This window comes from Amblyraja radiata, chromosome 23 (assembly GCF_010909765.2).
Source record: "Amblyraja radiata isolate CabotCenter1 chromosome 23, sAmbRad1.1.pri, whole genome shotgun sequence".
NCBI classification, from domain to species: domain Eukaryota; kingdom Metazoa; phylum Chordata; class Chondrichthyes; order Rajiformes; family Rajidae; genus Amblyraja; species Amblyraja radiata.
Genome location: NC_045978.1, coordinates 39,648,274 through 39,673,733, shown reverse-complemented (window position 1 = coordinate 39,673,733; position 25,460 = coordinate 39,648,274). Strand labels below are relative to the sequence as shown.

The following is a 25,460-nucleotide window of genomic DNA, read 5'->3' as shown; positions in this document are numbered from 1 at the left end:
AACTAGGCTGGCAGGGGGTGAGACCCAAAGTAGTCGTGTAATAGATGCAAATGTTCAAGCAGATGGAGAGGTTAAAATGAATGAAGGTGGGGCACATGAAGGGCAGGGCAGAGGGGGGTGGGTGGTAGGAGAGAAGGGGGCAGAGGGGGCAGGGCAGAGAGGGGCATGGAAGGGCAGGGAAGGGCAAAGGAGGGCAGGGAGAGGGGGTTAAGGGCAGGACAAGGAGTAAGGAAGATTTGATCAGCTAAGCTGCATTTATGTTAATGCAAGAAGTCTGACAGCAAGGCAGATGAACTCAGAAGATGGATCAGCCCAAGGGATAATTATATTATACCTGCTACAAAAATATGGTGGCGCGATACTCAATGTTCCAGAGTACCAATATTTCTAGTGACAGAGGTGGAGGTAAAGAGGAGGTGAAGTTGTATTATTCATTAGGGAGAACATTGCTACTTTAGAGAGGATATTCCAGGATCTTTTTTCCAGCAAGCCTACACAAATAGAATAAGAAATGGGCGATCACTTTCATGGGATTAAACTGTGGGTCTCCAAAACTCAGTGGGAATGTAGGAAAACCACAGATAGGTGTTGGAATAATCGGGGTGCAATAATCGCTAACGTCCCAAATGTTGACTTGGCATTCCTTGGATTAGATGAGAGGCGGCACAGTGGCGCAGCTGTAGAGTTGCTGTCTTACAGCGCCGGAACCCAGGTTCGATCCTGTCTACGGGTCTGTACGGAGTTCGTATATTTTCCCCGTGGTTTTCTCCGAGATCTTCGGTTTCCTCCCACATTCTAAAGACCAAGGTTAATTGGCTTGATATAAATGTAAGATATCCCTAGTGTGTGTAGGATAGTGATAGTGTGTGGGAATTACTGGTTGGTGCAGACTCGGTGGACCGAAGGGCCTGTTTCCACTCTGTATCTCTAAACTAAACTAAGCTAAAAACTGATGAGGGAGAATTTTTCACGTGTGCCCAGGTAAGTTTTCTGAAGCAGCATGTGGACTATTCTAATAGAGAATAGGCTACACTCAACTTCCTTGTAGGAAATGAGGCTGGGCAAGTGCATGGTTCCATAATTCGCTAATTCCCTAGAATGTTGTAACACTGGTAGACAGAGTCATGAAGGAAATATTTGGCCTGCTGCCTTCATGGAATTAAACACAGGTGTTGGGATGTCACATTACAAATGAACAAGTCATTGGTGAGAGGACAATTGGTGTCATGTGTGCAGTTCTGACGGCCTTGCTAGAAGAAGGATATGGTTAAGCTTGAAACGATGCAAAAAAGATTCATAGGAATGTTGTCTGGAATGGACGGCTTGAGTTATGAGGAGAGACGGGATAAACTGAGGCTTTTTCTTCCGTGCAGAAGAAGCTGAGAGGTGACCTTGTAGCCATTTATAAAATCTTAGGAGGCTTATAAAAGGATGGATAGACACAGTAAATGTTTCCACAGTATACATCTAAAATGATGGTAGGTTTATGGGACGATCTGCCAGTGGAAGTGGGAGGGGAGAATTCAATTACAATCTCCAAAAAACATTTGGACAGATACATGGGTAGGGAAGGTTTAACGGGATATGGGCCAAATGAAGGCAGGTAGCATTTGAGGAGATAGGCATCTTGGTTGGTATGGATAAGTTGGACCAAAGGGCCTGTTTCTGTGCTGTATAACTCTTTGCATTTAAGCAATAAGAGCTCATGGCCCTGGTGCTAGTGCTGGCTTCAATCTGCATTAGTTTCACATCCGTGTTCTGGTGGGTTTGCACACTAAAGGGCCTGCCCCGCCAGCATGCGATTGCATGCGTCTAGCACGACCAAACGTGGTCGCTTGAGGCGTACGGCCTCGCGGGGCCGGTTCCACTTCGAACCGTGGAGCCATATGGAGTTGTGCGGGGCTGGTCCCGACATCATACTCACCAATCAGCTGGGCGGGAGGCGGGCCGACTGAATTTGGACGTCGCATGGCGTCGGGCGGTGATGTCATCATGCAACGGCAAGCCGGGCGGTGATGTCATCGCGCAACGCCACGCGCTAGGCATAGGCCATCAAGACCCTGTGTACGACGTCAAGACGCTGCGTACGCCCTCAATGCGCCTGCGGGCCGACAGGCCGTTGGCGCGTGGGATTTTCGGACAGTGCAAGATTTTTAGAGCCCCGCGCGATGTCGGGACCAGCCCCGCACAACTCCATATGCCTCCGCTGATTGAAGTGGGACCGGTCCCACGAGGCCGTACGCCTCAAGCGACCACGTTTGGTCGCGCTAGACACATGCTATCGCATGCTGGTGGGACAGGCCCATGAGGTCCCCAGGCACCTTTAGCTGAATTATGCAATAGTGCTGAGCTATAAGTCAATCACACTGCGACCCCTTCAAAAGATTAACTTACTCACTACCGGATGGTTATAGCTTTATTAAAAGTGAATTGTTTTCATATTCTCTCAACAGGGATGATCTGATCATCAGAAATGACAACTTTGAAAGTCTCAGGTAAGATGCTCCTGAATTCTGGTGCATTATTCCACAATAAACCTTTCATTTGTTTTCTATTCACTCTGAGGGTAAGTCGTTTAGTCCTTGTGTTGCACCATTCAATGACCACTGATCAGCTGAACTCCATTTGAAACTAAATTACTTCTAAGTGGCAGAGTGGAGGGGAGAATGTAGACTGTTCCAGCTGCTACGGGTCAGGCAAACACCTCCGTCGCCATGCTGTGAAAACGGAGAGGATGAGAAGGAGTTTCTTCCCAGAGGCCATTAGGACTGTAAACTCCTATCTCACCAGGGACTAACTTACTGTGCCATTTTACTATTGTGTGGTGTCTTTTTAAAATTGCAGTTTTTTCTTTTGTCCTCCCACAAATATGTAATATGTCAATATGTGACTCTGTTCCATTCTGTTTTGTAGTTTTTTTGCACAATCCGCAGGCATTGACACTTTCATTTCACAGCACATCTCGTCTGTGTATGTGACAAATAAACTTGACTTGACTTGACTTGACTTGGGCAGTCTTCACTGGCACAATAATTAGGCAGCAAATTATCTGTTTACGTAGCGTTGAAGAATTTGCTAAATGTGCTGCCACTTTGATGGCTGCCTGGGTCAGATCTTTGTCAGCACTCGAAATCAGTTATTTCTTTACAACCAGCATTTTTAATATGCCAGTTAACTTGCTGTAAGGTTGACAGCTTAGTTTGTGTGGGTTCTGTGGGCAAAGAACCCCCATAATCCAGCTAAAATAAAAACATAGGGAAGATTACACCTTGGTGACTTGAAGGTTGCTAATGTTGTGCCTCTATTTAAGAAAGGTTGCAAAGAAAAGCTTCGGAACTATAGACCATTAAGCCTAACATCTGTGATGGGCAAGTTGCTGGAGAGGATTCTGAGAGGTACAATTGGATAGACCGAGGCTGATTAGGGACAGTCAGCATGATTTTGTACGTGGGAGATCATGTCTCACAAATTTGATTGAATTGTTTGAAGAAGTAACCAAGAGGACAAAGCTGTAGACATTGTCTATCTGGACCAGTAAGGCCTTTAATGAGGTTCTGCATGGTAGGTTGCTCTGGAAGGTTCGATCGCATGGGATCTAGGGACAGCTAAAGAATTGGCTTCAAGGAAGGAAGCAGAGGGTGGTAGTGGAAAGTTGATTTTCAGACTGGAGGGTTGTGACTAGTGCTGTGCCTCGGGGATGTGTTGGGTACATTGATGGTTGTGTTTTATATCACCGATTTAGATGAGAATGTGCAAGGCATAAGTAGTGTGCTTCCAGATGACACTAACGAAGGTGGTATCGGAGACAGTGAAACGAGTTATCAAAAATTACAGTGGGCTCTTGATAAGTTGGACAAGTGGGCTGAGGAATGGTAAATGGAGTTAATATAGATAAGTGCGAGATGTTGCACTTTGGGAAGTCAGATGTGGGCAGGGCCCTGTGGAGTTTTGTAGAACAGGGGGATCCTGGAGTGAAGGTAACAAATTCCCTGAAAGGGACGTCATAAGTAGATAGGGTGATAAAGAAGACTTTTGGTACATTGGCCTTCATCAATCAATAGAAGTGGGGGTGTTCCATTACAATTTTACAAGACATTGGTGAGGTCACAGTTGGAGTATTGTGTTCTATTTTTGTCACCTTGTTATGGGAAGGATGTTATTAAGCTGGAAAGAGCCAGAGAAAATTTACAAGGATGTTGCCAGGACAATAAGGAGAGATTGGAGAACTCTAGGACCTTATTCCTTGGTGCAGAAGACTGATTTTATAGAGGTGTATACAATTATAAGGGGAATTGCTAGGATTACTGCACATGGTCTTACCCAATGTAGCAGAATCAAGAACCAGCGGTTTAAGGTGAGAAGGGAAAGATTTAATAAGAACCTGAGAGGCAGCATTTTCACTCAGAAACTGGTGGGTATATGGAAAGAGCTGAACCAGATACGATAACAACATTTCAAAGACACTTGGATAGGTACATCGATAGGAAAGATAGAAGGACCAAATGTGGGCAAATGGGTCTAGCCTAGATGGGTCATCTTGGTTGGCGTGGACGAGTTGAGAACCAACTTGTGGGTTCCCCACTGAATCCAGGTCTTCACCCACAGGCAAGACCTCACATAAAAGTTGTAGATTTGATCAGTCTCTTTATTGTTTCTCCATTTGTTGCAGCCCGAATGAACTGGCGAATGCCGACCAACTGGATAGTAGGATGAAGTCCCTTGGACGGAAACTAGTCAATGACGATGATGATGATGATAATGAAGATGAGGATGATGTTGATATTTGCGACATTGATGTCAGTTCGATATCCTTCACACCACAGAAAAGGTGACTGACAAGCCAAAAGCCACATGTTTATTTTAGTCCTTGAGAACAGCAATTGTTCATTTAGGTGATAAAACCATGGAATGTTTTTGTGATTTGTAATGCTATGAGTATCAATTTACATGAAGAGATGATCCAAGAATGAAACCCTTGCCCCCTCTGCTCCAAATGAGGGATAATGAGTCTGATACCCAGTATTCTTGAGAGTGCAATGGTCACTGTGGGGTTCCTGATTTATATGCAATGGATAGGAATATTGGGGTCACTCTTATATTGCACGATATGGGGCAGTATTATTAAGATCCACTTTATGGGGCATAACAAAGAGAATAATGGCAGTATGATTTCCTGGTGTTCTGGGCAGTATTATTAACATCTCTCTTGATACAATTGAGCTGGTTTGCATTGGTTCCCTTGACCAGCTCCATTGCAAGATAGTGTTGAGTGGAATTGGTCATCGTGTATTTGACATTCCCATTCTTTGAGAGATACGCAGGATGACCTTGGTTGCTCAAACTCCTTGGGGGATGTAATGTACTGTGCAGAGAATTACTCTGTGCCATTGGGTGGCTGATTCCATGTCCATCACTCTCCTGCTAAGGTGTGTGATAAACATGCAGACACAAAGAACCGCAATTGTCGGTTTATCAAAACAGACACAAATTGCTGGAGTAACACAGCAGGTCAGGCAGCATCTCTGGAGGACATAGATGGGTGACGTTTCAGCTCTGGACCTTCTTCAGACTTTAACGTGTCTTCATTTCTAAGTTTAACATCTTAATTTCTATTCACAGTCGTTCAAGGTTTTCCACTAAGGCAGACCTACGTACGTCTAGAATACAGAATTTCCAGGTAATGAAGATTAAGTATTTATTTTGAATTGCATTATGAGATGAGCCTTATTCAGAGTTGCATAGAATTTGTGGCATAGAAACTATTTAGAGTCATACAGCATGGAAACAGATCTTTCAGCCCAACCTGCCCATGCCGACCAAGATGCCCCATCTACACTAGTCCCACCTTCCCGCATTTGGCTCGTATCCCTCTAAACCTTTCCTATCCATGTACCTGTCCAAATGTCTTTTAAATGTTGTTATAGTACCTGGCTCAACTACCTCCTCTGGCAGCTCGTTCCATGTACAAATCACACAAAGTGTGAAAAGTTGCTCCTCAGCTTCCTATTAAATCTTTCCCACTCGCCTTACCCTATGTCATCTAGTTCTTTTGGCCCATGCATCCCAAGAGATCTAACCATTGGGCCAGTCTCCAAAGTGAGACCTTGTCAAATACTTTATTGATGTCTTCTTGAGGGCCTCCAGACTACCTATGGAAATGAGATTTCTTCCAACCTGCTCCCACAAAGCTGTAAACCATCAGACCAATCTCTCCATCTTCTGCCATTCTTCACTGTTTTGTGCATCAGTTTTGTCCCAGGTGTGTCAGAGCCCACTGCATTCATCATGGCATTGGAGTACCAATGAACAGTGGGATGAGTACTATTGTAAGGTGTGACATATGTAGCAATTCTTGTGCTTTTTCCTTCAGATTGCGATTACCATATCTGAGGCACGTAAGCTAATCGGTGTCAACATTGACCCTGTGGTACACGTGAGAGTGGGAGATGACAAAAAACACACGTCTACACAGAAGTCCACCAATTGCCCATTCTATAATGAGGTAACTGTCCATTACTGTAGCTACTGCAGACGGAATCGTTCCGAAATAAAGAGAATCATGTTGGGAATTTATTGTTAAAGAATATCTTTTGTATATTAGAAGGAATCTAATTTATGGGGTATGAACAGTGGTAATAGATCTGATTTTCAAAGTGCACCAGATAGTATTTTGGGGTCTGGTGTTTAATAGGGTATTGGAGTATAATTTGGAGCTTGCAGTGACAGTGTTATAAGGAACTTGGTTGTAATGGACTTGTTTTTATGTTTTCATTATGATCTTCTTGTTTTATTTCTTCCTAGTATTTTGTCTTTGAATTCCAAGAACCAGCAGCTGTCTTGTTTGATAAAATCATTGAAATTGTTGTAAGTATGAAGCCCTTTAACTATTGAGTTGAATTGTCATCAAATATTCAAAAACTGAAAAAAATGATTTTTGATTGTGATTGAAAATGTCTGCACAAGTGGTATCCCCTGCTTCAATGCACGATGCATGCTGACAGCATTTTAGACTTTGTCCTTTAATTTTATTCAGCGTTAATTGGGGAAAAAATGTCCTGCATCTACCCTGTCTATACCCCTCACAATGTTATATACATCACCCATCTCCCCTCTCAACCTTTTCCACTCCAGGGAGAACAGCCCTGACCTGATTGACCCGCTCCGTCCCAGACCAGTCCCTGCTGGCTCTCTGTACCTTCTCCAGTGCTGCCCAATCTCCCTCTACTGCGATGACCAGTAGAAGTCTGACCAACGTTTCCTAAGAAGGGCTATTTATAATGTGCTGCCATCACCGTAGAACCTCAAACAATGGGTAGGTGAGGGCCCAGCGTGTCCCTTGTATTCAGAGGCAGCTACGTTGAGGCATATTTTGTCAGGATGTAATACTAGTCTTTCTCAGGGTTGCTATACTTGGCTGCATAACCAGGTCTTAAAGTGTAATTCTGCAGCAATTGAGAGGAGGACAAAGGACATTTATTGTCACATATACCAATTGGTGTTGTGAAATTTGAGTTGCCATTTACAGCACACCAATAAAAATAAAACACAACATTAAAGAATTTAACATTAAACATAAAAAAACATCCCCCCACAATGGTTCCCACTGTGGGGGTAGGCAACAAAGTCCAGTCCTCTTCCTCTTGTTCACCCATGGTCGGGCCTATTGAGGCGTCCGCAGTTGCCGCAACGGTGGCCCGATGTTACAGGCCCTCTCATCGGATAATGGAGCTCCGGCGTCGGGAGAGCCCTCTCAGCGACCTGGAGTGTCTGGAAGGGCAAAGGAGAGCACAGGTGAATTCAGTCGGCATCAGGGCTGAGAGGGTAGCGATTCATTGTGTCCGTGAGGGAGAGAAAGGTAGACGAGGGAAGTTTTCAGACAGGCATGAGTTGGGCCAGTTACGGGGAACCAGTGATTGGGAGATGCAGGTAGATTTGGGAGGAAAGCTTGTTTGTTCCGCAAGAAATAGTTACCACTTGTTTGAGGCCTGATAAAGTGTTATGGTCAGTTAGTCACTGGGATAGTGTATTTTATAGAACTGAAGGTGCCTTGGGAGAACTTAGTGGATGAGGCTTATGAAAGGAAAAAGCTTAGATATGTAGGATCTGCTTAGATCAAAGCTTAGATCTGGGATGCCAGAACCAACTGTTGAGCCTTCCTGAGGCCTTGTGGGCCTAACTCAATGAAACATCAGTGAAGGGAGGTGCCCACTTGATAACCCCAATAATATACTTGCATCTAATATAATTAGATGCCCCACTACACAGCGGAATGTTTCCTATAAATGGGCACAGAAAGATGTTAACAACATAAAGAGTTGCCTTAAAGTAATGAATGAGTGTGGGGAGAATACTCCCAGATTTGTCTCTCATTACTTGGATGAACTGCCGCCGGTGACATTTTCTAACATGGATGTCTCGAGCCTACTTGGGAGAATGGAGCAGCTGTACGCTGAGGTCTGTTCTATGAAGCACGTCATGCAGCTACAGGCTGATGTAAGCGAAGATTTTCGTGCCATCACAGTGGAAATTGATCGCCGAGTGGGTGCATTGGAGCGCACCACTGACCTGACTCGGGGCGGTGGTCTGGATGTGTTGGCGGCGTTGGATGGAGCCATTGGCATGGCAGATACAGCACTGGGAGCTGCATTGGCAGGAGCCTCTGGCTTAGTTGTCGGAGTGAGGGCTGCGGCGGAGGGCCTTGCATTAAACGTGGAGAATAGTCCCAGTGGTCTAACTTTGCAAGACTCTCCAAAGTGGAGTCATGTTGTGAAAAAGGGTCAACGTCGTGCTCCAGACAACACTGTTGCTAAGCCAAAATTGTGCAGTATTACCACCGGGCAGAGGAAGAAATCCAGTAACGCTGTGCCTATTATTGGTACCGGAGCTGTGGGCAACATCAAAATGATTAAGACTAAGCTGGTGAGTGTATTTGCCTCCAAGTTTTCACCGGATCTAGATGTCAGAACTTTATCTGTCCATCTTAATGAAAAACTTAGCTGTGAGGTTACCTGTCAAAAGATTGATATTGTACACAGTAGATACAGTTCATTTAAAGTATCTGCGGAATGCAATGAGGTTGGCGAAATGTACAATCTGGAGCTCTGGCCAGAAGGGGCATTTGTCCGGCGCTATTACAAGCTGTGGAGGGTTGGAGTCATCGGATCAAGCACTGCGCCTACTGCGGGGGGAATGAGTCTGCCTGCTGGTGCTAGGGGCATTCACTAGACTCGCTAAATGAACATCTGGGTACTATCGTACAACTGTCGTGGCCTACGTTTGGGCCAGACGCAGGGGATAAAGCTCGCCGCTCAGTTGTTGACAACCTCCTGGAGAACTGTGACATACTATGTATGCAAGAGACATTCTTAGCGAAGCAAGACTTGGACAAACTTAATTCTCTCAAATGACAACTTTCATGGGGCTGGGGAGTCTACAACTGACCTTGGCATGGGAATAGTCAGAGGTAGGATACCAGGTGGTGAGGCTATTCTATGGAACAAGAAGCTTGACTCATCAGTAAATGTGATTCGGCTTGATGTTGACTGGTGCATTGCCATACACTTTACTCACAACGACAAGGAATTTGTTATCCTGAATGTATATACACCCTATGAAGGCCATCAGAATGAGGATGAATATTTAAATAGACTTGCTTTCATCTATTCTTTCATTCAAAACAATAATTATTGTAGTGTATATGTCATTGGGGATATGAATGCAGATGTCTCAGATAGGAACTCATTATTTGCCAATCATATAGCTCAGTTCTGTCAAGATAATAATTTAATATTGTCATGCAAAGTGCTTTTACCTACAGATAGTTATACTTATATTAGTGAGGCCTGGCACACCACATCATGGCTGGACCACTGTATTAGTACAGCTGATGCACATGCCTCATTGGGGTGTATGAGCATTCTGTACGGGGCAGCAATGACTGATCACATACCTGGTGCTATGACAATAAATGTTGAACACATACCTGTGGTATCCAGAGATAGAAATAGCTTTAAAACAGAAAAACTGGACTGGTCAACGCTTACAAAGGAAGACATCCTAGCCTATTATGCCCATCAGATAAATCCTTAAGCAATATTCATCTACCTAAAGATGCAATAATATGTAGTAATGTTAATTGGAAAGATATGAAGCATAGGAGAGATATCTGCTCCATGTATAATGATATAGTAAGCGCTTTATATGTAGGCAGTAAGCCCTACTGCAAGCATAAAAATAAGATACATAACATCAGACCTGGCTGGAATAAGTATGTAGCTGAGTATCATACTGAAGCCCGTGAAGCTACCAAATCATGGGCTATGGCAGGTAGACCCAGACAGGGGCCTGTGTTTGAGCACAAGAAGCTCACTAATGCAAGGTATAAGTATGCTGTTCGCTTCATCTGTAAAAATGAGCAAGCTATGAGGGCTGATTCCATGGCTAAAAAGCTGCTAAGTAACAATGCTACAGATTTTTGGAAGGAAGTGAGAGCTCTTAACAGTTGTAAAACATCTCTACCATGCACTGTAGATGGAATCTCCAGAACAGCTAATATTGCGGAGTTATGGCGACAACATTATAGTACTTTATTCAACTGTGCCCAAGGTGACTTGTATCGGGTGGACAATATTGAGAGTAATGACTCGATGGCGAGTATGTCACATGAGGTGTATCATGCCATGAACAAGCTGTCCAACAACAAAGCAAGTGGCTTGGATCATATCTCTGCTGAACATCTCAAGTGTGCGAGTATGAGGATAGCTCCTCTCCTTGCTATTTGTTTTACTGGCTTTATGATTCATGGCTTGTTACCAGACTCAATGTTGTCTGTCCTGTTAGTGCCGGTCATTAAGGACAAAGCTGGTAAAGTAGGCAGCCTAAATAATTACAGGCCCATAGCTTTAGCCAGCATATTGTCAAAAGTTTTAGAAAGAGTTCTGCTGGATAGAATAAATGAGTTTGTTAACTCCACAGATAACCAGTTTGGCTTTAAAGCTAAACATGGCACTGACTTATGCATATATGCCCTAAAGGAGATTGTAAACAAATATAGAGGCAAAAACTCTTCAATCCTTATGTGCTTTATTGATGCTTCCAAAGCCTTTGACCGTGTTAATCACAGAAAGCTGTTTGGTAAAATGAGTCAAAGAGGGGAGCCTAAATACATTGTTAGAATTCTGGCCTACTGGTATGCCCACCAGACTATGCAAATAAAATGGGGCAATAGGGTCTCAGCCCCATTTGGGGTTAGCAATGGTGTTAGACAAGGGGGAATTTTGTCCCCAGTCCTTTTTAATCAATATATTGATGATCTGTCTAAACAATTGAAAGCCTGTAACACTGGGTGCGTGATTGGTAATATTTTAGTGAACCATATTATGTATGCAGATGATCTTGTGGTCTTTAGTCCATCTAGCGCTGGTCTCCAGCAGCTCCTTACTATATGTTCTGTGTCTGGTGTGGAACATGATATTAAATATAATGCTAGTAAGAGTGCTGTTATGATCTGTAGAACCAAAGAGGATAAATGTCTAAAATTTCCTGATTTTAAATTCTGACAATAATCTTAGTGTCTGTAATAAGGTAAAATATCTAGGGCATATTATTACAGAACAAATGACAGATGATGAGGATATTTATAGGCAACGACGCATGCTGTATGTACAGGCGAATATTCTCTTGCGTAAATTTGGTGCGTGTGCAGATGTGGTGAAGATGTCGCTATTTAGAGCATACTGCACACCACTCTACACTGCGCACCTGGGGTCGAACTATGGAAAGACAAGTTTGCAGAGACTAAAGGTGGCATATAACGATGCCATGAGAACACTGCTAAGGCAACCTAGATGGTGTAGTGCCAGTAATATGTTTGTGGCTGCAGGAGTCAGTACTTTAGAAGCTGTCCTAAGACATCATATGTATAAATTCATTTGCAGGATAAATGACTCTAAAAATGTAATTATTGTGGCCTTGTCAAACATAAGGGTTAGCACTGCACGCTACGAATCCCAGCTGTGGAGACACTGGTATTGTTGTCTCGTTGTAGGACATTGATCATTCTTTTTATCTGGATTTTTAACTTATGTATTGTGTTTTAAAATATATATAATTTATGATGCGTTTATAAGTGATATACTAAGATTCTATATATATTTATGATATTTAATATGCAATGCATTTTTAAAATGTAATGTTGCCCCTTGTCTGGACCTCGAGCCTGTAATAAAGTGTATTATTATTATTATAATTAGTTTTTTTTAAATGGCTAGTTAATATGTAGGTAGTTGATTTTTTGCATATGGAGTTATTTATTGTCCTTTGCATAAGTTGGTGTATTCGGTTAGATAGTTAAATAATACTTTGGCTTTGGGCTTGTTTTTCTTAGTTGAGCTCTTATCCTGGAGTATTTGCATGTACCTTGTGTTTTAATTGTAATTATAATGGTAAAGTTGGAGCAGAACCTTCCTGCTCTCATTTTCATTGCCCTGACTAATGAGAATTGGTGCCCCATATGCCTTCCTAACCACATTATCTACCTGCACTGCCATCTTCAAGGATATTTGGACTTTTACTCCAAGGTTGATCTGTTCCACAATACTCAGTCCCTACCATTAATGGTTGATATCTCAGCCTTATTAGTACTTCTAAAATGTATCTCACTGCATTTATTAGGATTAAACTACATTTTGCCAACACATCAATATAACTAAGACTATCTTCCACACTGTCAACAAATCCACTAGACTTTGTGTCATCTACGGACCTACTGATCATCCTTCCTGCATCCATGTCCAGTCATTCACACATATATGATACTAATGAAGGGTCCCAGTACAGATCCTTGGCACGGGCACCCGGTCACAAAAATAACCCTCGACCATCATCTGCTATATCCTATTGCTAAACCAATTTTGGATCCTATTTGCCTACTAGCAATGAATCTCATGGGCCCCAATCCTTTAGACCAGTCTCCCACTTGGGGCCTTGTCGAAGCCTCACTAAACCATATCTACTGCACTGCCCTCATCTTTACCTCTTTAAAAAATTGAATTCCATTGGTCAAATTAGATCTGCCCTTGATGAAGTCATGCTGGCTAGCTCTGAATAGTCCTTGCTTTTTAAAAATAACATCCTTGCTATCGATATTAGGTTCACAGGTCTATAGTTACCTGGCTTTTCCCCGCTTTTGAGGGAACCAAAACACTGCAGATGCGAAATATCTGAAATACAAACAGAAAATGATGAACGTGTTCAGCAGATCATACGACATCTGTGGAGAGGATAAACAGAGTTAAAATTTCGGGTCAATGATCTTTCCTTGAAACATGCCGGTTCTGATGCAGACAGGAAAATCTGGTTATCCAAAACTGCCAAATTGATCAGTGGAGCCTGAGGGTTGTAATGTGATGTGTTGTTGGAAGACGAGGTACTGTACTGTAAATGTATGTTGACAGTAGAACAGTATAGGAGCTGGGATCAGAGCGAGTGTGGGTGGGAGAGTTAAAGTGACTGGCAATTGTAAACTCATTATCGCCCTCAACCTTCCTTACATTTTATAACTTATTTGGTTTTTCATTTTTTAAAATTCTGATAACAAGTCATGGACCTACAATATTCTCTCCATATATGTTATCTGAATTATTGAATGTATCTAGTGTTCTGTCTTTATGACATGACTTAATGTGCCAGTTTCTGCGTTTAGCACTCTGGTTTGAAACCCAGTTACCCTCGGGGAAGCCCCACGAGTAACTGTGGAACACTGTGATCCATGTTAACCTGCAATGCACCAGTAGCAGCATTGCATGGGAATCGCATATCGTATTCAACTCCTGATGTTAGATCCCTTCACTGGGACGAGACAGGAAGGTCATGGAAATGGTTGTTTACCACTTTACAAGAATTGATGTTCAATTGCTTTAAGCTGTTATGGAATAGGAATTTCAGGCATAAATATTGTTCCTCGTCTACCCTAACTTCAACAGTCGTATTGCTCCATCCTTCATCAGATAGACCAGATAGATCTGAAATCAAATCAGTTACACAAATCAGCAGCCAGTGTGTTTAAATTGCTTAGAGTGAACTTGTGAGGAAAACTATTTTGGAGAGGCAACATGGTTGAAATAATTGTACTTGTTGCTTCAGGTGATTCATGCAAAAAGAATCCCATTCACCGGAGTTCAGCTTGGATTGTTCAGGATTGATGCTGGAACTGTTCATCAGCAGCCTGGTAAGCACATGGCCTCAGCGATGTTTCACACTGTCTCCCCAGTACACCACAGTAGCTTGTCACAATGTGGCCCAATGCCTTTGCATGAATCTAGCTGTGGGATATGTACAGGCGGGGGTGTGTGTGTGTGTGTTTTTCTCACCTTTGTGCATGGAATCCGAAATGTTGCCATATGTAAACTTAAAACAAGGCTGCGGACTTTCCGTGACTGCTTCTGGATTTTGTTTAGTATAGAGATAGTCTGCGCCAATCAACGATCACCCATACGCTAGTTCTATCCCACTCACTAGGGACAATTTACAGAGGTCAATTTACTTACAAACCTGCACGTCTATGGAATGTGGGAGAAAACCGGAGCATCCGGAGAAAATGCACAAGATCACAGGAAGAACGTACAAACTCCACACAGACAGCAACCTTAGTTTGGATTGAACTTGGTTCTCCAGTGCTGCAAGGCACTGTGCTACTGTGCAGTAATATTCACTTTAATCTATTAATGTTTAAATAAATACATTTTGCAAAAATTCCGGCTTTGCAGTGCCTGTTCTGATGCTGCTGCTTAATCCTAACAATTGGATAATTCCAATTCCAAAAATTGTTTAGTTCAACCAATGATTTTGAATGTTACGAGGTAACCTTTATCAGCCCAGCCTCATTCATTCGATATTGTTTCTTTCACTCTGTGTTTATAATTTTATCTACATTGCACTCTGTTTGCTCATTCCAAATTGTCCCTGAAATTTAGTAGCTTACTTTCATAAACTTTGAGAAATTATCAATCGTTCTATTTTTTTCCAGATCATGGTTTTTATCAGAAATGGGCTATTCTGACTGACCCAAAGGACACTAAAAGTGGCATCAAAGGTTTTGTGAAATGTACAATTACGGTGATGGGGAAAGGTGATTTCCAGGCGTTGGTGCCGAGTGTCACCACCAAACAGGATGACGACGTTGAAAAGTGAGTAAAGGGCCTGTCCCACGGGCATGCGACCTGCATGCGGCAAGCGCGACCTAACCCAAGGTTTCCGTGCGGTTCCCGGAGGTTTTTGTCAGTCTCCCTACCTTCTTCCACTACATGCAACCTCCGACAACCACCTGCAACCTCCGGGAACCGCACGGAAGCCTTGGATAGGGCGCAAAGTCTCCAGAGGTTTCCGTTCAGGTTTCCTAAGTGGGACGGGCATTAAGGTCATAGCCGCAGAATTAAAGGACGTTCTTTTAGGAAGTAGTTGAGGAGAAATTTATTTAGTCAGAGTGGTGAATCTGTGGAATTCTTTGCCACAGATGGCTGTGGAGGCCAAGTCAGTGGATATTTTTACGGCAGAGATAGATTTTTGATTAGTACAGGTGTCCGAGATTATGGGGAGAAGGCAGAAGAATGGGGTTAGGAGGAAGAGATAGATCAGCCATGATAGAATGGCAGAGTAGACTTGTTAGGCCGAAAAGCCTAATTCTACTCTTTATGTCACTTATGACCTTATGACAGCCAGTCTGGTCTGAGAACTAGGAAGACCTCCACCATTGCACACGCATGCACATTCACTTTCATCTTACGGCAAGATAATCTGAGGACCCTCCCCCTCGTCCTGAAGTAGAGGTCCAGTTAGTTCCCCTCCATCCATGTTTGTTCATCTCAGACTCCTTGACAAGGGTGGTGCTATAGTGGTTTGGCAACCAGATCCTTGTCTCATAGAGGCCATATAGCAACTCTCAGATGTTGAAAAAACCCTGCAAATGATGGGTATGACATGCTGTGGCAGAGAGATAGTGCAGAAGGAAAACAAAGTAGATAGTTTAGTGACGAATATCTCCTATGCGCCCAATATCTGAGGCAGCTCTCTCCAAATTCCTTCAGTTCTGTCATATCTCTCCTGGGCACATTCTTCTCCATTGCCGAGGATGACAGATCAGTTCGTGTACCTCGACCATACAAGCGACCTCACATTACAGCCACACTGGTAATGGGAATTCACCATTACAGAATAACAAATGACTACCCACACATTTAAGATATGCAATAAAACTCAACCTGACAGAAATTAGATTCCAAAAATTATTGGGCGGCAGGGTGGCCAGTCCCACTTAGGCGACTTTTTAGGCGAGTGCAGGAGACTCTGCGCTCTCCTCATGATCGCCACATGGTCGCTGGTAGTCTCTGATGAGTCTCCTTCATAGTCGCGAGGAGTTCCCGCATTCTGGGAACAAGTTGCCGCCTCAGTATGGTCGCAGCATATTTTTCAACATGTTGAAAATTTTTCTGCGACGAAAAATTGGTCGCCTGGTACAATGTGAATGTGTCAGTGAACACTTGTCATTGTCTTTAGATCTGGGGACTCCTGTATCCGTCATTTCTCTTTCTCGTCCTCAGGCCTACATCTTGATTTCTCACTCACATTATTTTCTATTGCAGGAATCTCTTGCTTCCAAAATTAGTGCCACTTGAGCGGCCCTGGGCCAAGTTCTACATCAAGTTGTACAAGGCAGAGGACCTGCCCAGCATGAACTCTGGGTTCATGGGGAGTCTGTCAAAGATTCTGGGTGAAAATAAAGTTTTCATTGATCCTTACATTCAAGTCACGTTTGTGGGGCAGCAGGTAAAGATTTCAAATATATTCTTTAAAATTCTGAGCGGAGCCTCAACATTATTTCTCATCATTCTCTGCTTCCCAGGGATGTTCTCGGATGACATTAACTTACAAAACTGATGGCTGGAAAATGACAACTGGTCAATCAGAGTTGCCCAAAAGGCCATCGTGTTCAAACCCTTCTTGTGCTCTTTATGAGTGAAATGTCCCAAAGTGTCCAATAATCAAGCTTGCCTGGGCAACCCCTAATGGCTACATCACTTGTGTTATTTAAAGAGAAACATGATTTTTGCCCCGAGGGGGAATCTTCCAGTTTCTGTTGGCAGTTTATAGAACCACAGACCCTCAGCAGGTTACAGCTTCCAGAGACCTCCACTATATCAGTGACTAGGCAACTGCTTTGTCCGCTATGGCCACCTGCAGCTCCTGGTTCCCAGCCCTTCCCATTCCCACAGTGACTTGTCTGTCCTCAATCTCTTCCCATGCTAAAACTGAGGCTAAATGTAAACAAAATAAACAGCAGCTCGTATTCCATCAGGCCAGTCTGGAACCCAATAGCATCAACATTGAGTTGTCCAATTTTAGCTACTCTGTACCCCCTCTGCCCCTTCCTCCCTCCTCCTATCTCCCCTGGTCCTCCGACACAGCACCTTCTTCCCACAATATCTTCCCCAGTCCCCTTTAAACCCTGCTTCTTCCCACCAATCTATTCCACCTACCCATCACCCTGCACTCCTCCCACTGAACCTCCACTCCCACCAACTGCTCACCTCTCCCATCCCTCTGTCGTTCCCATCTCTTTCAGTTCCAATCTACACCTTCTTTTCCTATTAGATTCCAGATCCCGCAGCCTCTGGTTGTCCAATGATCACCTCCTTGCCTCGGTGGTTCTCTCCACCTTGACTGTCATCAGCTCCTCCTCACCTGTATTCACCTGCCGCTTGCTAGGTCTTGCCCACCTCTGGACTCCGTTATTGAGTTCCATGTTGTCGTTTCTGCAGGGAATTCGACAACCGCAGGGATTTGGTCCTTGCCGAAAGTAACATTTTTCTCTCAATCACAGGGAGAAACATCAGTGGATAGCAACACGACAAACCCAGTCTGGAACGAACAAATCACTTTTGTTGAGATGTTTCCTCCACTTGCTCGACGTATCAAAATTCAACTTATTGATGATGCTAATATTAATGATGTTGCTATAGCAACTCACTTCCTTAACCTACACCAAATATCTGATTCCAGGATAAATGGTGAGTATGAGGGGCTAATTTTTGCTTCCGTGGTTCTTTGTGAAATTTCTAACAGATTGGAGATGGGGCCGCACTCAACCAGAGGAAATCAAATTGGGCAGGTGATGGAAATGCCATTAGAACACTCTGGGACAGTGACCAGTATTCTAAAGTTTCCAGTTAGATATAGTAAAGGGGCTGTCCCACTGTACGAGTTTACCCAAGAGCTCTCCCGAGTTTAAAAATAAACCAATCTCGTGGTAAGCACGTAGAATGTACGTAGTGGGTACGTCGGAGCTTGGGACGTCTCTTAGCGGCTCGTAACGCTAACGGCTGGTACTCGGGAAACGCTGTAAGCTCGTGAAGACTAGTGAAGATTTTTCAACATGTTGAAAAATGTCCACGAGAGTCCCGAGTACCTACGAGCGGCTATTACCGTAATTCTCTGAGTTCGAATCAGGGGAAACTCGGAAGAACTCTTGAATTAGCTCGTACGGTGTGCCAGGCTCTAAAAGAATAAGGTCCCTGATTGGGGAAAGATTGGTTTGGGTGGACCTGGAGTCTGTAGACTGGGGAGCAGATGCTTTTGGATAAACCAACTCTCACTGACAAGTAGGGAGTCAGTCGGAGTTGAGGGCCAGCATGTTCGGGTAGGGGTGAGAGGCAAAGATGGCTAGATTAGGAAACGTGGAAGGACAAAGGATATTGAATGTTCAATCAAGATAAAAAGCAAGTGGCAGGAGGTACGGACAACTGGGATTGAGGAAGTCTCTCGAGGAATATAGAATGCGTTGGTGGCGGCACGGTGGCGCAGCAGTAAAGTTGCTGCCTTGCAGCGCTTGCAGCGCCAGAGACCATGATTTGATCCTGGCTACGGGTGCTGCCTGTACGAAGTTTGTACGTTCTCTCCATGACTGCGTGGGTTTTCTCCGAGAACTTCGGTTTCCTCCCACACTCCAAAGACGTAAAGCTTTGTAGGTTAATTGACTTGGTATGAATGTAAAAGAAAAATGTCCCTAGTGTAGGATAGTGTTAATGGGCGGGGATCACTGGTTGGTGCAGACTCGGTGGGCTGAAAGGCCTGTTTCCACACTGTATCGCTTAAGCTAAACTAAACTAAATTAAACTCGGGGGAACAAAACTAGGAGCTAAAAGGGTCACAATTATCTATGGCAAGTAAGATTAAGGGAATTTCTATGATATGCTATAAAATTGTCAGGAACAAGAGTTGGGAAAGAGTGGGTCCCTCAACAAACACATGGGTAATCTATCTGGAGACGGTCACAAGAAGAAGGACATGGGTGAGTAAATGGAGGGAAAGCTGGATAATCTGGAACGGGTCAGTATTTAGAAGGAGAAGGTGTTAGATGTTGTGGAATGCATTGGAACATAGAACAGGACAGCACAGGAAACAGGCTGTGTTTAAGAAGGAACTGCAGATGCTGGAAAATCGAAGGTAGGCAAAAGTGCTGGAGAAACTCAAGCGGGTGCAGCAGCATCTATGGAACCCTTTGGGTTTTGGCCCGAAACGTTGCCTATTTCCTTTGCTCCATAGATGCTGCTGCACCCGCTGAGTTTCTCCAGCACTACCACAGGATACAGGCCCTTTGGTACATGATGTCGGTGCCCAATTTGATGCCTGTCAAATTCATCTCTGCCTGCATGTTGTTGATATCCCTCTGCTATTATTTTCTCATTGGTAAGTTCTGGTTACTTCTCAGCTGGTTTCTACCCAACCTTCGGCCCAGCATGGGTCTACCTCTACGGCTCTCCGCAGAATTCTGTGCTCAGGGATGCCCATCGGGACCTGAACGAGGGACTGGGTGACGGGATATATTACCGAGGACGAATACTTATGGCAGTGTCAGTCGACGTGTTCAGCTCGATCTCAGCCGTTCAAACCGACAAAGGAAGAAACGCCAAAAGGGGCTTGAGCAAATTCAAGAAAAAAAGCAAGAAATCCAAGTCGAAGACAATAGAAGAGAGTCAAAAGCAAAATGGTGATGAAGATGGAGCGAATGCCCTGGAGCAACCGACTGCGATGGAAGTGAGCGTGGACTCTGTTCACCCTGTGCCAGAAGTAAGTCGAGAATCAACATCAATGTGAAATTCTTGCAGTGCAGGGATTGTCAAGTCACAGAGGGATTTAGAAACATAGAAAATAGATGCAGGAGGAGGCCATTCGGCCCTTCGAGCCAGCACCGCCATTCATTGTGATCATGGCTGATCGTCCCCTATCAATAACCCGTGCCTGCCTTCTCCCCATATCCCTTGACTTCACTAGCCCCTAGAGCTCTATCTAACTCTCTCTTAAATCCGTCCATTGACTTGGCCTCCACTGCCCTCTGTGGCAGGGAATTCCACAAATTCACAACTCTCAGGGTGAAAAAGTTTTTTTTCTCACCTCAGTCTTAAATGACCTCCCCTTTATTCTAAGACTGTGGCCCCTGGTTCTGGACTCGCCCAACATTGGGAAAAGATTTCCTGCATCTAGCTTGACCAGTCCTTTTATAATTTTATATGTTTCTATAAGATCCCCCCTCGTCCTTCTAAACTCCAGTGAATACAAGCCTAGTCTTTTCAATCTTTCCTCATTTGACAGTCCCGCCATCCCAGGGATCAATCTCGTGAACCTACGCTGCACTGCCTCAATCACAAGGATGTCCTCCTTCAAATTAATGGCTGGAGCCAGAAGAAGGGGGCAAGTTACTAAATGAGTATTTTGTATCAGTATTGACCAAGAAGGAGTAGGAGGATAGTGAGATCAGGGAAGGGTGTTGCTGATGTTCTAGATTATCTTGATATCAAGAAGGAGGTAGTGTTGGATCATAAGTGATAGGAGCAGGATCAGGCTATTCGGCCCATCAAGTCCACTCCACCATTCAATCATGGCTGATCGATCTCTCCCCCCTAACCCATTCTCTTGCCTTCACCCCATAACCCCTTAAGAACATTAAAGTGGATGAGTCCTCAGAGCCTGATGGGATCTATCCTTGTATAATGGGGGGAGAACGGGGTGGACTATCCTGGGACCTTAACAATATTGTTCAATCTGGGTAACATCTCTGCTCGTACAGAGCAGCTGGCTGAGACCTCTTGAGCTCGCCAACATACCCACCACCTCCTGATCCTTCTACCATCCCTGTTGTATCTAGAGTGGTATCTCACAGCTTACACATGGTGACTGCCTGACAGAGGCACCTCTCCTGTTACTGATGAGTACTGATGATTGATGATGTAGGCTCTTTGATTGTAGCAGCAATGGATGCCTCAAATGTTAGACCACATGCTGCAACTTGTTCTTAAGGCTATATAGCCACTTGATGTAATTCAATGGTAATTTATTGCTATGTTGTTTTTCAGGCTGTTACAGGTGAAAAAGAGGAATTCCTTCTTTTTGCTGCATTTTTTGAAGCCACTTTGATTGATCCATCTGTCCGCTCACGACTTCTCAGCTTTGAAGTGTCCATAGGTAGGAACATGCTTAGTTACAGAGTCACTGTGCCAAAATATGACAAATCTTTCAGTTTTGTTCCTGGTGTCAGAGACTTGTGGTGTCAGTTGTAGGTAACATCAGTGCTATAAAAGTAATGCAGCATTTGTCTCTTAATAAAAAACAATGTTTAGCAGAAACTTAAGCCTTAATGATGTCACAAAACGTTTGAAAGTAAGTGAGGAAGTTTATTGGCCAAGTATTCACATACATTGAAAATGCCAAATTCAATTGGTTCAGCTTGGTTTGAAGGTAGGGATTAAGTTAGGGATGGGTCAGGCAGGACTGGTGATGTGGCCTGTAGCATCTTCATACAGACATCAGAGCAGTGACTACCTTGAACAAAGCCCAGTGCCTTGTGTATGATGGAACAGGCAGAGCAAGCAGGAGGAATTAAATCTGAAGCGTGAGGTGATGTGTACAAAATCACAGGTAACAAGGTGTAGTGTAGGAAACTTTACCCCATAACAGTGGCAGCACAGTGGCATAGCGGTAGAGTTGGTGCCTCATAGCGCCAGAGACCTGGGTTTGATATTGACTAGCAATGCTGGCTGTACGGAGTTTGTATGTCCTCCCTGTTACCGCTTGAGTTTCCTCCGACTGATCCGGTTTCTTCCCACATTCTAAAGACGTGCGGATTTGTACGTTAATTGGCTTCTGTAAATGGCTTCCAGGGTGCAGGATGCGAAAATGTGATAGTGGTCGGCGTGGAATCGGTGAGCCAAAGGGCTGGTTTCCACGTTAAATCTCTAATCTAAACAGAGGTGTCCAAAGTGAGATGGCATAAATTTAGGATGAGGGTTAAGAGGTTTAGAGGAGATGTGAGGAAGAACATTTTCATCAAGAGGCAAGTTGGAATCTACTCAGTGCCTGGATGGGCAGTAGATGCTGATAGTTCACAACATTTAACAAGCATCTAGGTATGGAAAGTTTCAGAGGTCGGAAATAAATTAGAGAGTTCAGGGGAATGGATGGGTGCAATGATTCGAAGGAAGATCAGGACTAGGGCTTGAGAAGATGCTGGGTTCTGTGTCAATCGGTCAGCTTGTGTAGCTAAAATGTCACAGCATTGACGATGCGTGGGGAAATGGGAAAGTGTTTCCATGTTTTATGTCAGTTTTCCAGGATCTGCAACATTTCATTTTTTTTATATAACGAGAAATGTGCAAAAGTCTTATTGTACCAATGACATCGCATTCACATTATGCTATTTAAAGTGGAGGCAGAGGAGAGTGCAGATGTTGGAATCAGGAGCTAATCTGATGTAACATTAACGGTTCCGTTCTGTCCCCAGATGCTGCCTAACCCACTAAGTCCCTCCAACAATTTGCTTCTTGCATGCTATTCAAAGTATGTGGCATAGGTTGTGTGCAGTTCTGGTCACCCCATTACAGGAAGGATTGCACAGACAATTTTGGTGACGTCAGCAAACCTACCCACCAAACATGTCCAGAAGATAGACACAAAAAGCTGGAGTAACTCAGCGGATTAGACAGCATCTCTGGAGAAAAGGAATAGGTGACGTTTTGGGTTGAGACCCTTCTCCAGACTGAGAGTCAGGGGAAAGGGAAACATTTATGCCCAGATCATTTTTATTTATTTATATATTTATTTGATTCTTTATTTCCAACAGAATAAAAGAATAAAAAGCTAGTGTGAAACAGCATACAAAAAACAAAACAAGAATATTTATAAAGTATCATAAACAATATCTATAAATAAATGAAATCGTATGTGTCCGAAAAGGAGCAGGAAGAAGCCAAAGCTTATTAATTCCCACCCCTTATTCAACTGCTTATAATTACCTTAGTCAAATTTAGCAGCTATATGTACACCATATGTACACCAGCAGCTATATGTACATCAAATTATTTACATTTATACGCTAATCAAATATTTACAGCCATACAAAAAAGAGAGGAAAAAAGAAAAGAAAAAACCCTCACATACTATGTATCTCTTAGTCATAGATACAACCCATCATCCTATAATCACCCTTCCCAATACAATCAGTATAACAAATATCCCACTCACAATCACCTATCCTCATCCCAATATCCTTTTAAAAACGTGTTTTTGTACATCTTTTTAAACTGAATTATGTTTGTGCTAAGTTTTATCTCCTGCTCCAGACCATTCCACAAATTCACCCCACAGATTGCTATGCACACACTTTTAAGAGTTGTTCTGACATTGAGTTTTATATAAATTCTATATATGTTGTCCTGTAATCTATGAGGGCGGAGCATCAGTCGGAGTATGAAGGAAAGCTGTTTATTGTGAATATATTTTGCAGGTAACTGCGGCAAATTGGTAGAAGTTGTGACAAAAAAGAAGAAAGAAGTTAAAGTGGAAGAGAGTGAAGAACATAAATCGTTACTGGAAACAGGAGACTCCGAAGATGAATTGGAGAATACTGAAGTTAATTTATTTCCAAAAGATAACTCAATGATACCACCCAGAAAAGCCGAGAGCACAGAATATGACAGGTACACGTGAAAATTCATCAAATAATCCCTTTTAAAGATTATTTCAACCATCACAGTGTCATTGCAGGTCAAGGGAATTAATGCAGTGTCCTGTCTGTAGGCTTTTCCTGTGGAGATTGCTGCAGCATTAAATGGGAAATTGGATCAATATCTCAACTATCACAGTGCTGTGCAGGCATGGGCTATTGATGGGGGACGATCAGCCATGATCACAATGAATGGCGGTGCTGGCTCGAAGGGCCGAATGGCCTCCTCCTGCACCTATTTTCTATGTTTCTATGTTACTGCGTTTCATTTGCTAACATGCCAATGTTTCCTTTATTTCAGATCCTATTGTTGCATTCCATACCTTTATGAGAAACCATGTGTGTATGTCTGGAATTGTTGGGAAGACTATTCCTGGCGCTTGTATAACAGCAATGTACTTGCAAAGGTAGCAGAGAGACTGGTAGGAACATTATGAATACTTTGCCACCTTGCTGTACTGTACTTGAACATTTTTAACCTAGTGGTTAGAGGTTTTACAATTAGTACCTTGTACTTTCTGAAGAGTGCACCAGGGACTATTACTGGATGTAGTGACAGTCTTTACGACGTCTCAAGGTTTTAGTCCTCGATAGTCACTAATATGCTGGCTATGGTTTATAAGGTAATCTTACGCATTCCACAAGCTCTGCACCTGACATTCAAAGCCATCAATAGACAATAGGTGCAGGAGTAGGCCATTCGGCCCTTCGAGCCAGAACCGCCATTCAATGTGATCATGGCTGATCATCCACAATCAGTACCCCCTTCCTGCCTTCTCCCCATATCCCCTATTTTTAAGAGCCCTATCTAGCTCTCTCTTGAAAGCATCCAGAGAACCTGCCTCCACCACCCTCCGAGGCAGAGAATTCCACAGACTCGCAACTCTCTGTGAGAAAAAGTGTTTCCTCGTCTCCGTTCTAAATGACTTGCTCTTTATTCTTAAACTGTGGCCCCTGGTTCTGTCGAAAGAAGAATATTCCAGAAACACTTGATTAATAGTTCCTTTATTGTAGTAGTAGTAGTACAAAACAGTAAAATCACTCATAAAAACTCTTTCTTGTATAAGTACATCGTCTTCCAGCATATATACGTGTCATTCATACTCGTGATCATGGTTGAAAACTATATCTTCCCCCTAGTCTTCGCCAAACTAAACTAAAACTATCTGGGCGTCTGCACCGGAATCCTTGCCACGAACACGCCCCAGACTACGTATAAATCCCACCCACATAATTACAGGCAGATAAAATTAAAGGAAACTGGATATAATTATAATATACTGAGTGAAGCTTAGTGGCTACTGCACTGCAAGTTGGACAGTTTTATACTGGACAATTTTTACATTTATCAAGCCTATTAATCCAAGTCAATTAATCTACAAACCTGTGCATCTATGGAATGCGTGAGGAA

At 43.4% G+C, this 25,460-nt stretch overlaps 1 protein-coding gene across 1 annotated transcript in view; it reads left to right on the top strand.

The window, feature by feature from the left end:
• The window catches only part of LOC116986494 (fer-1-like protein 4), a 119,088-nt gene that overhangs the window by 17,808 nt on the left and 75,820 nt on the right, over window positions 1-25,460 (top strand). The window contains exons 6-18 of the mRNA XM_033042076.1: window positions 2,454-2,495; window positions 4,670-4,828; window positions 5,620-5,677; window positions 6,371-6,502; window positions 6,802-6,864; window positions 14,143-14,227; window positions 15,026-15,185; window positions 16,638-16,821; window positions 17,876-18,062; window positions 19,763-20,121; window positions 21,405-21,513; window positions 23,831-24,023; window positions 24,351-24,471. Of these exons, the coding sequence (XP_032897967.1) occupies window positions 2,454-2,495; window positions 4,670-4,828; window positions 5,620-5,677; window positions 6,371-6,502; window positions 6,802-6,864; window positions 14,143-14,227; window positions 15,026-15,185; window positions 16,638-16,821; window positions 17,876-18,062; window positions 19,763-20,121; window positions 21,405-21,513; window positions 23,831-24,023; window positions 24,351-24,471 (1,852 nt within the window). The remainder of the gene's footprint in view (window positions 1-2,453; window positions 2,496-4,669; window positions 4,829-5,619; window positions 5,678-6,370; window positions 6,503-6,801; window positions 6,865-14,142; window positions 14,228-15,025; window positions 15,186-16,637; window positions 16,822-17,875; window positions 18,063-19,762; window positions 20,122-21,404; window positions 21,514-23,830; window positions 24,024-24,350; window positions 24,472-25,460) is intronic.